Raw genomic sequence first — 13,110 nt, forward strand, 5'->3', positions numbered from 1 at the left:
AAGAAGACACCAGCCTCTTCTTCATCTTCTATTATGAGCAATCTTCCAGACGGCTGCGTCGTTCAGCACTTCTCCCGTTCTGCTGCCAACAACCGTCCAAAGCCTTCTAATATTGTCGCCTCCTTTGAGCGGCGGGGTTCAGAACAAGCCTACCGACCCACAAGGAATGGTAAAGACCATTTTGCACCTTCCTTCACTTGAAAGATTCAACTATTTCGCTTATACTATAGTCACGCCCGGATCGCCTACCATGGTTCAGTTGAGGATAAACTTGCCGCCTATGTGGACAAAAGGCTCAGAGAGGCGCCGTTGCTGCAATACGATGCAGAGCAGAGCAGTCTCTCAAGTCAGTGTCAGGGAAGCCAACGACCCAATGGCTTGTCGTCCTAGATCTGTCCCGACCAGCCATCCAAAACCCTCAAAGAAAATCACCGTGGTTGCCGATATGCCACGTCGGTTCTTTGACGTTAAATCTGCAGCAAGTGAGAGGAGTGCTTTGTGGCGATATCACCCCTAACAGGGAGGGATCGAACTAGAGGACTTGACACGGCAATATATCGACAATCTCCAGACTTGCGAGGCTCACTTTTACCTCTCATCTCCTGTCATCCCCTCACATTACCTCTGATCTGCACAATGGTCAACCTAACGGCGAAGGGCATGCTCTGTGCACTGCTCTCCATTCCCTGCTCGCCGACGAGGATCGCACAAGCTCCTCTGCTTTAACTAGGACCAGGTTTATTTGGGCTGTTACAGGAGTGGCAGAATTCCCTTCTCGATGTCCACGACTTCTACGTGAATCAACCATCGTCAAGGAAGAACGTGGATCGCCAGCTTGCGTCTAGCGATATTCACGAAGAGAGGGTCTTCGTCGGTGATGGAAAAGGCCTCCAGGGCCGCTTCCAACAATCGGTGGGCCAGGTTGTTGGAGCAGTCCTGAAGGCCCGGCAGCGACCTATAGCATTTGCTGATTTCAAAACTGTAGGGCTCCGTACCGCTGGGGTACCTGACTTCGATCTTATGTGTACCGATCCAAGCACCCCACAGGCTCAAAGCCGCAGGAGAATTAAAAGTCCCTTGGAAGAGTGTCCATGAATTCACCTTCGGCATCCGAAGTGAAGACACTCTGCACCTATGAGTGATTGAATATCGGTTTTCATAGGAAGAATTTGCTGGACTCATAAAAATAGTCCACACGATTCTATCGCCGATGGAGTACCAGGGTAGTGGATCTTCTTCTCATCAGGATGGGACTTGTCAGCAGAAAATGGGTTGACCACGACGTACAAACCGACTACGAATAAGGGGAAGCAAGGAATGCAGAATATTACTTTGCTTGTTCATATCCACGTTATTTACAGGATCTATCAAAGACCGAATGAGAAGAATAAAAAAAGAAAATCCATAGTCCGCTCCGCTTATTTCTTCTGCAGCTCCTCGCGCAGCTCCTGCTTGACACGCGTGACAGTGCCAACACCACCGTAGACAACACCAGTGTACATCATAGCAACCGAAGCACCGGCCTTGAGCGCCTCACGCGCCTCCTTACCAGTAGTTATACCGCCAGAAGCAAAGATGACCTTACGCGGAAGCTCAGACGCCTTCTCGACAGACTTATCCGAGTCGGCCGCAGAAGGGGGTCCCTGGTCAAGCAGGGCGCGGTAACGGGCGACGAGCGCAACGGAGCGGTCGAACAGCTGGGGGCCGGAGTAACCGCCGGTTTCTTTCAGGGTCTTCTGTTCCTCCTCGGGGAGGATAAAGCCCTTAGGCACGGGGTTGGGTCGACGGTTGGTAGTGTTGCCGACGATGACGCCGTCGACGCCGGAGTTCCAGACAGCCTCGCAGATGCCGGAGATCTGCTCGTTAGAGTCCTCATCCGGGCTTACCTTGACCATGACGTAGGGCTTGGTCTTGCGCTCGACGTTCTTGGCTGAGGCAACGACCGCCGTCAGGATTGCTGTGAGGGGAGCGGCGGCTTGGAGGTCGCGCAGGCCGGGGGTGTTGGGGCTAGAGACGTTCACGACGAGGATATCGGCGTACCGCGCTACTCGGTCAACGCAGTAGACGTAGTCGCGCTTGATGGCTTCGATGTCTCCGTCGGGTGTGAGCTTGTTCTTGGCAACTTGCACCGCGAGAAGCTTGCCCGGGACCAGACTTCCGGGCGGGACGTTGGCTTCGCCATCCAAGACGCGCTGCTCGGATTCCTCGTGCATGCCGAATCCGGCGGCGTAGGCAAAGTCAGCTACGCGCTGCTTCAGCACCTTGGCCATGTGGTCGGCGCCCTTGGAGTTGAGACCGTAACGGTTGATCATGGCGTGTTGAGAGGGCAGTCGGAACACTCGTGGCTTCGGGTTGCCTTCCTGTGGCAGAGGGGTGGTGCCGCCTACCTCCACGATGGCGGGGCCGATGTCGAACAGTGCATCGGGGACGTCGGCGTGCTTGTCCAGACCGGCGGAGATACCGATGGGGTTGGAGAGGGTGTATCCAAAGACCTGGTATCGGACCTCGTCAGTGATTGGCTATCGACGGATTTTGAATGCCATTACCTCCGTTGCCAGGGCACCATCACGATCCGGCTCGCCACGCTCGCGCGGGTGAAGACCATACTGGTAGAGCATCTTCAGGTTCTCAACACCGATGTGGTGCGCATCCTCCGCGTCGGGCCACAGGAGGCGGATCAATGGCACAACGCCGTATCTGTGGATACTGGCTCTGGTGTCGGTTCCATAGATGTAGCCCACTAGCAGAGTCAAGGCCAATGAGGCACCGTACAAGGCCTTCTTGGAGCCACGGCCCGCTTTGCGGGGGATTTCCTTGGTGGCCTCCTTTGTAGCATCCTTCGCTGTCTCCTTGGCTGCCTCGGAGGGTGCAGATGGAGCTGAGTCCGAAGCATATCTCGAAGCACCGGGGTAGCGCTGGGTCCGTTTCGGGAGAAATGCCGACGGCCGTTGGGTCAAACGGCAGGTAGGAAGGGCACGAGCCCGGACGCTGGCTCTCCAGGCTATTGTTGCGGAATTACAAGCCATTTTTATTGCGTGTGGAGCTAATTATCTTCGCCGGCGGAGCAACGCCCGATCGAACCTATACGGCGATTAGTACTTGCGATTGATAGTGTATTGTGACTGGGGCCGTGGAGCTAGTCAAGCTCCAATCGACTCGCATTGGAAACTAGCCAATTGGGATGGTATACAGGGGAGCAATATCCACCTAATCAAATACTTACAATTGCAATTGAGCACGATCCGAGGTTCTCGCACATCCCTTGCAGTTCTCGAGGGCGGATTCGGGTTCTTTGCTGCACAATCCGGGCGGTGTGCATATGTCCCGCAGAATTAATATCTTGTAGGCGGTACCCTTACAATACCATCGAATGTTCACCTGACTCGTCTACTTCATTTCTTCGTCTTTATGATTTTGATGATTATTGACGATTACAAGGTGCTTCGGAACATTACATCTCGAAGGATGTCTAGGCTTTATATGCAGAATGAACGAAACTTATTGACTGGTTATCTTCTCTTCATCATCACGAGCTCGAGCTCGTATTGGGCTTAGTGCTCTATTCCTCAACACAGAATATGTCTTCCCAAACCTCCTAGACAGCATAGTCTGACATGATGTAAGTGGAATGAGAATGTGCTGGCGAAAAATGGCTTTGGTTATCTCAATTTTACTTCGATTCAGAATATGCCCATGGGAAGAGGAGATATCCATGACCTTACATGAGCCAGTCGATTCCTAACTATGTATATCCTACTTATCTTCAAATATCCGAATACAACTATTCATGTGCATTCCAGCTATGTTAATTAGGTAACCAGGGAAGGTCCGGTTCTCCGCAGACCTATAAAACAAAAATTGAAAGAGGGCTAGTTATGCAAGGATATCTGATGAGAGCCAAAAAAAAACGAATGACCAGGTTAACCTGGACAGTCGGATGATGGTTCCAGAGGGGGTCGAACCCTCGACTTTGGCGTTATTAGCACCACACTCTAACCAACTGAGTTATGGAACCCGTTTTATTGTGTTTGTCGAGCGAAAATGTGAATCATGAGGGAAGTGTGCGTGATCCACCTGGCCAGTCGTCCTCGCTAGTCCCAAAACGGCTACCTAGGTAGCTATCAGCGTCCATATGCGATGAATATACTACCACATGAACGTCTTTTGTATTTTGGGGAACTAATCATTAACGACATATACCGATGGCTGCATTGGCTTACATTCTATGCAACTTGACGACTAGAGTTGCCAGGCTGTAATATCCTGCCCTAACTTGCCATTTTACCGACGGTGGAGTATTCCCACGGCCCATGTGGACCAGGCACATCGGACGGTCTCCCTTATCATTCACTCTTTAGCTCAAGACGACAGAACAAAACGGATTCCATAACTCAGTTGGTTAGAGTGTGGTGCTAATATCGCCAAAGTCGAGGGTTACCCCCTCTGGAACCATGATTCTTTCCTTTTGCCATCTGCTAGAGTCTTTCAAGGCTAAGTTGGCTAGATTCTTTTTTTTTATTTGGGAAAAAAAGGTTGCAGGCTTTGGGGTAACGATCTTTTCTTTTCGGAATTCGGATAGGCATTCGTCAACACAACCAAGTTTGGACTGAAATCAAAATAGTTGGTAATGCACTGTCCGCAAATATATATTAGTTGCCGGGGACATGTTAAGTGCAGAATACGACACCTGCTCCGGAAGAACATTGCTGGAACATGTAAAAAAAGAAGGCAAAGAAATATATACCCGCCTAGAAAACCCAAGGCCTAATAATGCTGGCAACCATGCAATTTATGGCTAGAACCTATCAAGGAAAGGAAGGTCTTTGAACCCCAGGTACCCGGAAGTGCCAACTATCGCACCTATTGAGGAATCCTCAAGACAACTCTGCCATCAATCTCCGAGCGCTCCAGACGGTCCAACACGTCATTGATATCGTCCAACCCAAAGACTTCAATATGCGCCTTCACATCGCCAGCCACGGCCATAGCCAACATCTCATCCATCTCATCCGCCGTTCCCGCGGAGTTTCCGACAATGGTAAGACCTGTAATAGTTGGTCAGACCGGTTCATGCTTTGAATGCACAAGTACCAGAGAACCCACCTTTGACAATCATATCGAATGGTGTAGCTGGCAGCTTGAATGGCTCGTTGGGAATACCGACGCAGACCAGTGTGCCAAAAGGACGCAACATCTGCATGCTTTGTTCGTATACTCGCTCGCCGTTGGCGGTGCAGATCACAGCATGTACACCGAAGGTTGTCTTGGCTTTGACTGCCTGGACAATGTTGACTTCTCGGTAGTCCAGGAATTCCGTAGCCCCAAGCGAAAGGCATAGTTGCTTTTTCTTATTCCCGCTTTAGAAGCACAATCAGGTTAGCCTGTTATAAAGGTGACAGAAAGGTTCAACTTGAAATGTCAAATACCTGTCAATCGCAATGACCTTAAGGCCCTTTTTAGCTGCAATTTGAATTCCCCTGTGAGAGATACCTTCATTAGAAAAAGAGCGTCCAGTCATCAAAATCTGGGTAGGGAATGTACATATGACCAAGGCCACCTCCAGCACCAAGAATGGCAAGGTAGTCTCCCGGGCGAGTCTTGGTCTTCATGATAGAGGAGTACATCGCAATTCCAGCTGGAGATGGGGATTAGCATTCGTACTGGCGAAATATATATCGGAAACACATACCGCATAGAAGTGGTGCGGCACTATCTGGTGAAAGCTGCTCCGGAATCCTTGTCACATGGAGTGCTGGACTGACAATATACTCTGGGAGGTGACATTAGAAGTGCTCGACTGGGCTGGATGACTGCTCTGATAAGTAAAACACTTACGTTGGAAGGTTCCAGGTACATTCTGGAAACCATCAATGTGATCAGTAACGGAAGAAATGGCGGGAGACACATAATTTGAGGTGATGGACAACTTACTGCGCCAGCATTCTTCTGATAAGGGCATACGGTATGGTTGATGTCACAGATTTCACACTGGCGACAAGAGCTGTAGAGCCATCTAATAGTGGAAATACATCCAGCGTCAATATAACTTCAACCGGACCACCACTTTGCAATGAAGGAGACAGACCTGATACCAACCCGCATTCCCATCCATTGCTTCTCGTCAACTCCGGGTCCGACTAAGGATAACGAAAATGTCAGTTTAGTATACTTTCTGGATCCCGAGCCGTATTCAACGTGATACAGCGATAGCTCTTACCCTTGACTACTTTCCCAACGCCTTCATGACCCGCGACATCAGTCAACATGGGCGTGTCGCCACGGATGCTGTGAAGATCCGAGTGACATACCCCAGAAAACTCGAGCTTGATGAGGATCTCGCCTTTTCCTGGTCTTGGCACCAGGCGATTGCTCTTGATCCCCACCTTGACGGTATCAGAAGTACTGGATGCGATAACAGCAGCGATTTGAATCAAAGGGATTGGGGAGAGGGACATGTTCCTGGTTCTATGGATATTCGAGATCACTGGAGGAAGTAAATGAATCCTTTTGAGGACACTCTTGAATCAGTAGTTGAGACCTTGATCAGATCGGTATTAGTCGTATCGCAGATGCGGGGGTGTGCACAGGCGACATATGGAGGATGCAAAGATAAGCAGAAACAGCAGATGCCAAGATCAACTGGGACACCTGGAAGGATCTCGCGTTTGGGCAGGTTAGGCAGGTGAGACCGGAGAGATATCAATAATAGTTACGGACTCAGATAGAATAGACCTGACACTTCTCTTTCTTCTCTTTTACAATTCAGCGTCGATAATTCAATTAAACAATTATGTGTAAGCCGCAGGTCTGACATCGGAATCATGAAGGGATATAAGACAAGGACTCTGTGAGGCAGAGTCGAAGGGAAGAAGTGGTACAGCACTCCGAATGCAGCTGAAGGCCTTCGAGTTGTGCGAGAAACTCGAAGACCAAGGTATCAAAGATGAAATTCTAAACCCGACATAGAAACGCCAGAAAATCATGCATTCTCGGACTGGATTGTTTGCTGCACGTAGAGGCATAGTTAGTTTTGGGGACCTAGCAGATTGCATTGGGAAGAGAAACGAACCACCAGCCAATCCATTCCCTCATCAATACCCTTGCCATCAATGGCAGAGCAGGCGACAATACTCCAGTTCCGGTCACGCAACTCTCCTAGCTTCAAAGCCTCTGAGATCTCGCCTGCGCCCTTAGCACCGGGTTGATCTTGCTTGTTGGCAAACACCAGCAATGCCGCGTCCTGAAGTTCCTCCTCATTCAGCATGGCTGCTAATTCATCTGCCGCGGTCCCTAATCGCTCAATATCTGTGGAGTCGATGACGAAGACCACTGCGGCGGTGTTCGCGTAGTAGCATCGCCAGTACGGGCGGATAGAAGTTTGGCCACCAAGATCCTACAACCCAGGGATATTAGGTATGGCCAGAATGAGCTCGGAGCTGGGTAGAACATACCCAGACATTGAGATTGAGGTTCTTATATGTGACCGATTCGACGTTGAAACCAATTGTAGGTATCGTAGTGACGACCTCACCGATCTGTGGGCGCAAGGTGTCAGCTCGCGAATCTCACTCAAACGCGACAGAAAACCAAAGTTTCAAAGCCATGATATCTTACCTTGAGTCTGTACAGCAAAGTGGTCTTTCCAGCGTTATCCTATATCCCAATAAATATTAATTAGTTTCAGTCTTTGTCACATTAGTGGGACCCTGGTTTCCCCGCGTCGGACGCAGTAAGGCACAACATACAAGTCCTAGAATCAGGATGCGAATTTCCTTCTTGGACCAGAGCAGGGACCAGATACGCGATAGTGAACCTCCCATCGTGTGTATGTTTTAACTGGGCGCGTTGTACACTGTTCACAGGTTGTCCGGACAAGTACGGGGCCGAGGAGGATAGGTTGAGGGGCGCGTAAGTGGTATGGATTGAGTGGAATGAGACAAACTCGCTAGGGGTTATGGTACAAGTAGATGAGATAGAGGTGAAAGAGAAGAAGGCACTGGTGGCAACCACCTTGATGTTCTTTGGCCGATCGGCCTGTGCGGTGTGGGCGGTCAATCGGGGGATCATCGTCTTGCGGGATTGAGCTCCTCATTTAGAAAACCCCCATTGTCTCTTTCCCTCTGTTATATTCTGGGCTTGTTCCCTTTTATCGCATTATACAGGACTGTTTGTCACGACCTAAAGCGCAATCAGGGAACTGCAATCACCTCCGGCGCACTCCCTAGATTTGCCGCGATTAGTCTCTATTGAAGACAGCCGACCACAACCCGATACCATCATGGTTGGAAAGAAGTCGGGCAAGGCCCTCCGGGATGAGGGTAAGACACTCTGACATAGCTTGTGAAAAATACAGTCATCAACAACAGAGCAGCTAATACTTGATACAGGCCTGGAGCGGACCGACAATAACATGGAGTTATCCAGCTGGCCGCAGATTCCAGCAATTAACCAAAAGAACTACTACACGTACGCATATCCAGGCCAATATATATTGCATGGTCTTAGTTGGGAACGTCAATGCTGATTGACGCTATGCAGTGACTACCTGAAACGAGATGACCAAAGCCTCGCATTTCGACTCCAAAACGAGGAAGCAAGGACAAAGATGACCAAGAAAGCGAAGGACCATGACCGTGCCCTCGCTATGGCAAAGACCGAGACCGCGGAAGGCGAGGGTGAAGCAGATGGCGACGCGCAGATGGAGGATGCGGAGGAGACCCCAGCTGAGATGGCTGGCTCCAAGGTCATTGTCATTCACATGGGCAGTCAGAACCTCCGGATTGGACTTGCCAGTGACGCACTGCCGAAGACCTTGCCAATGGTGATTGCGAGGAAAGCAGCCACCAACGAGTCAGAAGACTATGATGAACCTAAGCCCAAGAGGTTTAAACACGATGATGGCTCTGAAATGGAGCCCGAAAAAGCCTTCGGACCTGAAGTATGTTGATTTCGATACTACTGGGATAACTCTATACTAATATTTTCGCAGTGGTCGTCTCATTTCAATCGGATGTCTGCGGATTTGAAGGTTCACATGCGACAGAACAAGCGAAGAATGCTTCCAAACTCCAAGGAGATGGTCGTCAACTATAACCGCAGAACTGTGCCGGAAATTATCTCGGAACACAATGATCCTATGCGTGCCGAATGGACCGAGCTCTCTAGTCCTCCTCCAGAGTATATTGTTGGGCAGCCGGCCCTACGGGTACCGGATTCTTCAAAACCTCGATACAAGCTGTATTGGCCAATCCGGAATGGTTGGTGCAATGAGAAAGACTACACAAGCAAGAGGTCGCTCTTCCTGGATATTTCATTGATCGTGGAAGATGCGATCAAGAATCAACTGCGCTTGACAAGCAAGAAGGACTGGACCCAGTATTCGTGTGTGTTCGTCATCCCAGATCTTTACGACAAGTCCTATGTCACCCAGGTCTTGGATATGTTGATGAGAGAGTTTGCTTTCGCCCGGGTGTGTTTCATCCAAGAGAGTCTGGCAGCCACCTTTGGTGCCGGCTTCACCTCGGCATGCGTCGTCGATATTGGAGCCCAGAAGACTTCGATCTGCTGTGTGGAAGAAGGCATGTGCATTGAGAACTCCCGAGTGAACCTGAAGTATGGTGGCCAAGACGTGACCGAAACGTTCGTCAAGATGATGCTGCACGATCATTTCCCCTATGCCGACATCAACCTATGGCGTAGACATGACTTCCTTCTGGCCGAAGAGCTTAAGAAGAACATCTGCACCATGAATGAAGCCAGCGTTTCTCCACAAGTCTTTGACTTCCACCTTCGTGTGGCAGGCCAAGATACACGAAAGTATACTTTCAAGGCTTTTGACGAAGTTCACTTAGCGCCAATGGGTGTTTTTGAGCCTGATATTTTCGACAACTCTGACAAAATTATCGGGAGACGGACCTTGATCGATCGTTCTGTTGACATCTATGATGGATCACCCAATGATCCTACTTCTGCAGCCCAATCAGAGATCTTGACTGCCATGGCCCCTGCCCTCCCCTCTCATGGCAAGACGAATGGCGAGTCTCACTCGGCGGCGCCCGATGCTCAGGCCACACCAAGCCGCCCTCAACACCCCAACACTTTGAGCAAAGTCCAAGACATGGAGGGCACACCTCGATCTTCCGTCGCTGGTTCTCCGGGACCGGAGAACACAGGGACGCCTCAAGCAGGAGGGACAAGCACCCCCGCTGCCACGGCCGCTGTAGCCCAGGCTCCCCGCCCTCCTGCGGTCGAAGACCGTGACGATATCATGCCCGTGTTTGGTCTGGACAACGCTATCCTGACCTCCATTGCGCACGCGTCTCGCTCAGACGAGAAGAAGATGCGGGATTTCATCGGCGGTATCATGGTCGTCGGTGGAGGCAGTTTGACTAGCGGGTTCCATCTCTTCTTGGAAGAGCGACTGCAGGCTCTCCGCCCTGGCTTCTCAAAGGAGATCATGATCGGGACACCGCCCAGAGACCTCGATCCCCAGGTTGTTGTATGGAAGGGAGCCAGTATTTTCGGCAAACTGACCGGTACAAACGACAGTTGGATCGGAAGGCTGGAGTATGATCGACTTGGTCCCCGGCTGATGGCGTACAAGTGTATGTGGGCCTACTAAGTGTACTTTGGGGGAATCATTTACGGTATTATGAGAATTCGGCGTAGGACTTGCATGGTTTTTTTTTTTTTTTTGGTCACTTTCAAAAGGAATTTCGATATTTTTTTTATAATACAATCGAGTACTCTGGAACCTGCGAGCATCAATTAAATGAGCTAAAAGGGAAGAACCTAGATGTGAACTGTTCAATGTTGCCCTGAGGTTTGAAGAATGCATGCCATTCTCTTTCAATACTCATACTTCCCGTCTTCCCGTCTTTCCACGTGATCACCAATGTATCTCCACGCAGTAAACAGGCGGTGAATCTAGGCAGAATAATGGTCTTCAGGCTCAGCTTCGGAGTTGCTTTGAATGGTAGCTTTTGCCGATTCCTCCAGCTTCATTTGTGGGCAGTTTGGATAAACCTCTTCTACTGGCAAGCTGAACCACTGGATTTTGATATTATTGCCAATTTTTCTCCACGCCGCTGCCCTTGACTCTCTACAAGCCCTTGACTTTCCTCACTGTAGGTTTGCGACCAATTCCCTCGTCTCCATTCTGAACTAAGCTCTCATACTAACTGGCTACTGTAGTTGCACTACCATTTTTGTCTGCCAAAGTTGAGGTGACAATATTCCAACTCATCTCAGTCTATTGCAGTCCATTACAGTGAGCTTCCGTCCCACTCGGTCCAACGTACGCCAAGTTGCTAATGTGCAATTAACCCCCCAGTCAATCGCGCGAGCAAATAAGACGGGAATATGTCTTCCAAATCTAAGGAGGGTCAGTCATCAGGTGGCTTTCACCAGGAGTACATTGCGTCCCTCCGCTATCGCAATGATCTCCCTCCCCCAGATATGCCCCCGAAGTTCCTTGATATCCCGCACGAGGGCTTGAGTCGCTTCCTCACCCCCGGTTTTGCCTCAAGCCTGGCACGCCGTGAGGAGCCCAACATTGAAGTCGATGCCGAAGGTGGAATGCCAATTGACCTTGTCGGTATTCCGGGGTTACATTTGGGCGACGAGAGTGGTATGTCAACGCAGAATCCCCTATAATTGCATTGCTGCAACTAACATTTTCACTAGCTATTATGGCACCCGAGAATCCTCAGCCCATGGACCCCGCTGACCTTCCCCTTCTCATGACTATTGAGCAACTCCGAAATCCTGCTCCCAGAAATACCAATGTCAGTTTCCTCCGCCGTACACAACATATCGGTGTCGACCGCAGTGCCGGAGATGGATCGCGCCCTGCACCCGTTAAACCACAAGCACGCACTGCGAAGAAAGGGAAGCCTCCCGTGGATGATCCGAAACATGTTAAGAAATTCATCCAAAAAGGATTCGATATCGCCTACCCTCAGAGCAAGCACTCTGGAGAAGACACTGATAGCCACATCCGTGGTCTGCCCCCAACAAAGGCAGAACTTAATGCCTGGGCTAATCCCGTTCACCCTGAGAACCCGAAGCTGAAGCCAGTCGGTTTCTTCCCCGTGATGCCTGACCTGGAAGGATTCCCAGACCCTGGTGGTTACCTTCAGTTCAAATTTGATAAGGCGCCTTTGGCAGCTGTCGCAGGCAAGCGGGACAAGCGTATTGACGTTGGTATCCTGACCCCAGTCGCGCCCGAGCAGCGCGTTTGCGTGGAGCATGAATCTAAAGTGCATCTTCACAACACGAACCCTGCTCTCTATGCCCACCCGGGCCCAGTCCCTTATGACTACCAGCTCTTCCTTCCAGAGAAGCCCCAATCTGTTAAGAACATTGACGCAAGCATGAACCTGTCCAATCCAGACCGAGACAGCGAAGACCTCTACACCAACGAGAGCGCCGATGGCAATAAGTTCCACCGTTATGATCGCATTCGCACTTACGCCACCAGTGCTCAGGTTTTCAACACCGAGCAAAAGGACATCGCCTTGACGCTCTTCGAACCCAAGAATGGCGACACCAGACAGTTAGCCGCCTACTACTATCCAATCTCAGGCAAGGCCCGCCTCAAGCCGGAGCGTGCCCGCACTATCGCCCAGGCCGGTCTTGCTCCAACTTCCACCCAACAGGAAGAGATTGAGGAACGCATTGATCAGATGCAGATAGTCATGCGTGACCCCAACGAGGCCGAAATCTACAAGCGTGCTTTGACCCGTCTACGTATCGATCCGAAGTTTGCAAGCAATATGCCACCCGAGCCCGTTGCTCAGGAAGAGGAGCAACCGTTGGAGAATGAGGAGACAGAAAAGCCAGCCGATGAGGATACTCGCATGAGCGATGACGAATAGATTTTCGTGGCCGTCTATTATGTATTATGGATCTTTCTTTGAACATTACAATCTCTAAATATCTGCCTAGGTAGATTCCCATGGGTCTGGCGTCTGAGCAATGGAAAATGGCGTTAAGTATAGTGAATGGTTACCACCAATGTACGTAGTTCACGATTAAAGTCTGCATTTGTGTAGTTTTGTATGTTGAGATCATCCCATTCTCTATGGGTGCCTGATCTTGAGTGGCAAA

The 13,110-nt window shown here is 50.3% G+C and overlaps 5 protein-coding genes across 5 annotated transcripts; 2 read left to right on the forward strand and 3 right to left on the reverse strand.

The window, feature by feature from the left end:
* Positions 1-1,418: 1,418 nt before the first annotated feature.
* On the reverse strand, positions 1,419-3,026 carry N7525_004233 (dihydroorotate dehydrogenase 2; the record flags this gene model as incomplete). The annotated part of the gene is made up of 2 exons (XM_002565991.1): positions 1,419-2,492; positions 2,547-3,026. The coding sequence occupies 2 exons, from the start codon at positions 3,024-3,026 to the stop codon at positions 1,419-1,421; spliced, it is 1,554 nt and encodes a 517-aa protein (XP_002566037.1).
* Positions 3,027-4,860: 1,834 nt separating this feature from the next.
* Positions 4,861-6,455, reverse strand: N7525_004234 (zinc-dependent alcohol dehydrogenase; the record flags this gene model as incomplete). Its single annotated transcript, XM_061212957.1, has 9 exons — positions 4,861-5,045; positions 5,104-5,357; positions 5,427-5,477; positions 5,542-5,635; positions 5,690-5,770; positions 5,836-5,857; positions 5,932-6,013; positions 6,086-6,137; positions 6,218-6,455. 9 exons carry the CDS (start codon positions 6,453-6,455, stop codon positions 4,861-4,863), a joined length of 1,059 nt encoding a protein of 352 aa, XP_061069978.1.
* Positions 6,456-6,979: 524 nt separating this feature from the next.
* Positions 6,980-7,820, reverse strand: N7525_004235 (ADP-ribosylation factor family protein; the record flags this gene model as incomplete). Its single annotated transcript, XM_002565989.2, has 5 exons — positions 6,980-7,006; positions 7,070-7,393; positions 7,452-7,535; positions 7,615-7,653; positions 7,746-7,820. 5 exons carry the CDS (start codon positions 7,818-7,820, stop codon positions 6,980-6,982), a joined length of 549 nt encoding a protein of 182 aa, XP_002566035.2.
* Positions 7,821-8,278: 458 nt separating this feature from the next.
* N7525_004236 (putative chromatin remodeling complex subunit (Arp8)) lies at positions 8,279-10,621 on the forward strand (the record flags this gene model as incomplete). Its single annotated transcript, XM_002565988.1, has 4 exons — positions 8,279-8,318; positions 8,388-8,466; positions 8,539-8,938; positions 8,990-10,621. The coding sequence occupies 4 exons, from the start codon at positions 8,279-8,281 to the stop codon at positions 10,619-10,621; spliced, it is 2,151 nt and encodes a 716-aa protein (XP_002566034.1).
* A 740-nt stretch (positions 10,622-11,361) lies between these two features.
* N7525_004237 (uncharacterized protein) lies at positions 11,362-12,878 on the forward strand (the record flags this gene model as incomplete). The annotated part of the gene is made up of 2 exons (XM_002565987.1): positions 11,362-11,629; positions 11,686-12,878. 2 exons carry the CDS (start codon positions 11,362-11,364, stop codon positions 12,876-12,878), a joined length of 1,461 nt encoding a protein of 486 aa, XP_002566033.1.
* Between the last annotated feature and the right edge of the window lie 232 nt (positions 12,879-13,110).

The sequence above is a fragment of the Penicillium rubens genome (assembly GCF_028828025.1).
Source record: "Penicillium rubens strain IBT 27055 chromosome Unknown utg000002l_segment0_segment0, whole genome shotgun sequence".
Taxonomy (NCBI): domain Eukaryota; kingdom Fungi; phylum Ascomycota; class Eurotiomycetes; order Eurotiales; family Aspergillaceae; genus Penicillium; species Penicillium rubens.